Source organism: Symsagittifera roscoffensis, chromosome 2 (genome assembly GCF_963678635.1).
Source record: "Symsagittifera roscoffensis chromosome 2, txSymRosc1.1, whole genome shotgun sequence".
Taxonomy (NCBI): Eukaryota; Metazoa; Xenacoelomorpha; order Acoela; family Convolutidae; genus Symsagittifera; species Symsagittifera roscoffensis.
Genome location: NC_087063.1, coordinates 70,600,132 through 70,602,238, shown reverse-complemented (window position 1 = coordinate 70,602,238; position 2,107 = coordinate 70,600,132). Strand labels below are relative to the sequence as shown.

The 2,107-nt window shown below is 40.8% G+C and overlaps 1 protein-coding gene across 1 annotated transcript in view; it reads right to left on the bottom strand.

The window, feature by feature from the left end:
* Nucleotides 1-2,107, bottom strand: part of LOC134839935 (uncharacterized) — a 4,895-nt gene continuing 2,788 nt past the window's right edge. Inside the window, exon 3 of the mRNA XM_063855564.1 lies at nucleotides 1-93. Within this exon, the coding sequence (XP_063711634.1) occupies nucleotides 1-93 (93 nt within the window). The remainder of the gene's footprint in view (nucleotides 94-2,107) is intronic.

Genomic DNA, 2,107 nt, shown 5'->3' with positions numbered 1-2,107 from the left:
TTATTCGCAGAAATTACTCAAAATAAGCATTTTGATCAAAACCTTGAAACACGTGTAGTGTCTGATGCATCTACATATGGACTCTGCGCGACCCTAGAACAAAACACAAAAGAGGGTGGGTAGCTATTGCATATGTGTCAAGATTTCTAAATTTGTTAGAAGAAAAATATTCAGTAATTGAGCCAGAACCATTGGGGGTCTTATGGGCGACAGAACACTTCAAATACTAATTATACGGAAAAAAATTCACAATCGTTTTTGATCATCAAGCTTTGATCAGTGCCTTTAACGCCAGCGAACGATCTAAGACAAGCTAAAGTAGGCTAACGAGGTGGATTGATTGATTAACCCCTTTTTTTGATATCAAACATTTGGCAGGAAATAAATTGGGATTAATTGACTATATATCCCGAAATCTGGTTGGAGTCGCAATACCCCCCTAGCGCGTATGATGAGGAATTTGTTGTGGCGTCAATCAGCTCATTGGTTAACAATCTTGAAATGATTGACAACTTATTTCCAAAACAATTAGCCAATAGGAAACTATCGCCCTATCGGCTGATCAAAAAACGCGCGGAAAGCAATGGGACATCAAACGCTCAATTGAATTCCAACCATTTCATTCTTTGTATAAGCGGTCAAACATTCAAACATGGTTTAACTCTTAACTTGAGTCATTTGCTCACATCTCAGTTTCAAAATCAGTCAGATATTCAAAATCGAAAGTTCAACTTGCCAAAAAACCAAAAACGATACAACGAGAGACCGCCAGACAAAATGAAGAAACAAAATATGAAAAAACTTACGGGGGTTTTATACCAAAACAGCAAAAGAGGGAACGGAATTCACCAGCAGAGAACACAAACAAAGACTTATGGCAAGGAGATTCAGACCAATAGGAAAATCTGACTGACCCCTGTTGGCACAAACGGCCACCAAACAAAAAAAATCAAACACGAAACAAAAACCAGCCACCGTCAAGGATGCGAGAGAAAACATAAAACTAAAACCAGCAATTTTCCGGAAAATAGTCTTCAGCGACTCAGGGGAAGGACCCAGTAAATTGACGCCTCTGATTCTAACAACGACAACATCCGCTCAAACAACAACAGAACCAGTCAACGCCATCATCAAAAAGGACCTTTTAATAGAAACAAGAGAAACATACAAATACTACGTAAGCCGCGTGGACCCTAACATCACGATACAGGAGGAAACCCAACCAAACGTTGAATCACCCACTATGTCAACTACTCAATTGGAGGCCAGCCACGAAATTATTGTTTGTGAAATCGTCGCCAAAATCTACAGGGAGACCAACACAGAGGAAGAAGATGTAGTGGGTGATGTACAGGAAAAACCTCCAGAAAGTATTGGGTGTGAACTTTATCGCCGCTGCAACCCGAAAAGACAAAAACGTGAGGCCACTCGTCAATTTTGTGACTAAGCGGGACTGGGAATCGCTAAAGTTTTTTTTTGTCCAGTACTGGTACAACATAAGAAATTGATTGCTGGTGAAAAACGCTTGCCTACTCATCGACAAACGGATAGTTCTGCCCTCACAACTCAGACGAACAGTTCTGGACAATTTGCGTTTCACTAATCCCGGATCTGCGGCCATGGCTATACCTTTGCCAAAACATCTGCTTCCCGCATATACACAGGGAATAATACAAATGGCACAAGGATGTCGCCAATGTACACAACAAGGTAAAGACTTAAAACCAATCATTGGTAAACAACACTCATTCCAAATGGAACCGGTAGTTGAACCTAACGAAGAGGTCCAACTGGATTTTGCGGGATCGCTCCCCGACGAGTTAAATAAAGACGCGTACAAGTTAGTGGCATATTAGTAGACAAAGGGTCTCAATTCCCGACGGCTAAGGTAGTATCTGAAATTTACGCAACGATACGTTTCTAATGATGGGGTACCCCTCCGGTTAAGATGCGATCAAAACCAAACATTTCGCGCTAAAAATTCCAATTATTTTGCAAATCAAAAAGCATAAAACTTCTGTTCGCCCCGTTGGATGATCATAGATCTATAGGTGTCGTGGAACGACTGATCCAAACAATAAAATGTCGACTCGGAATAATGAAAATC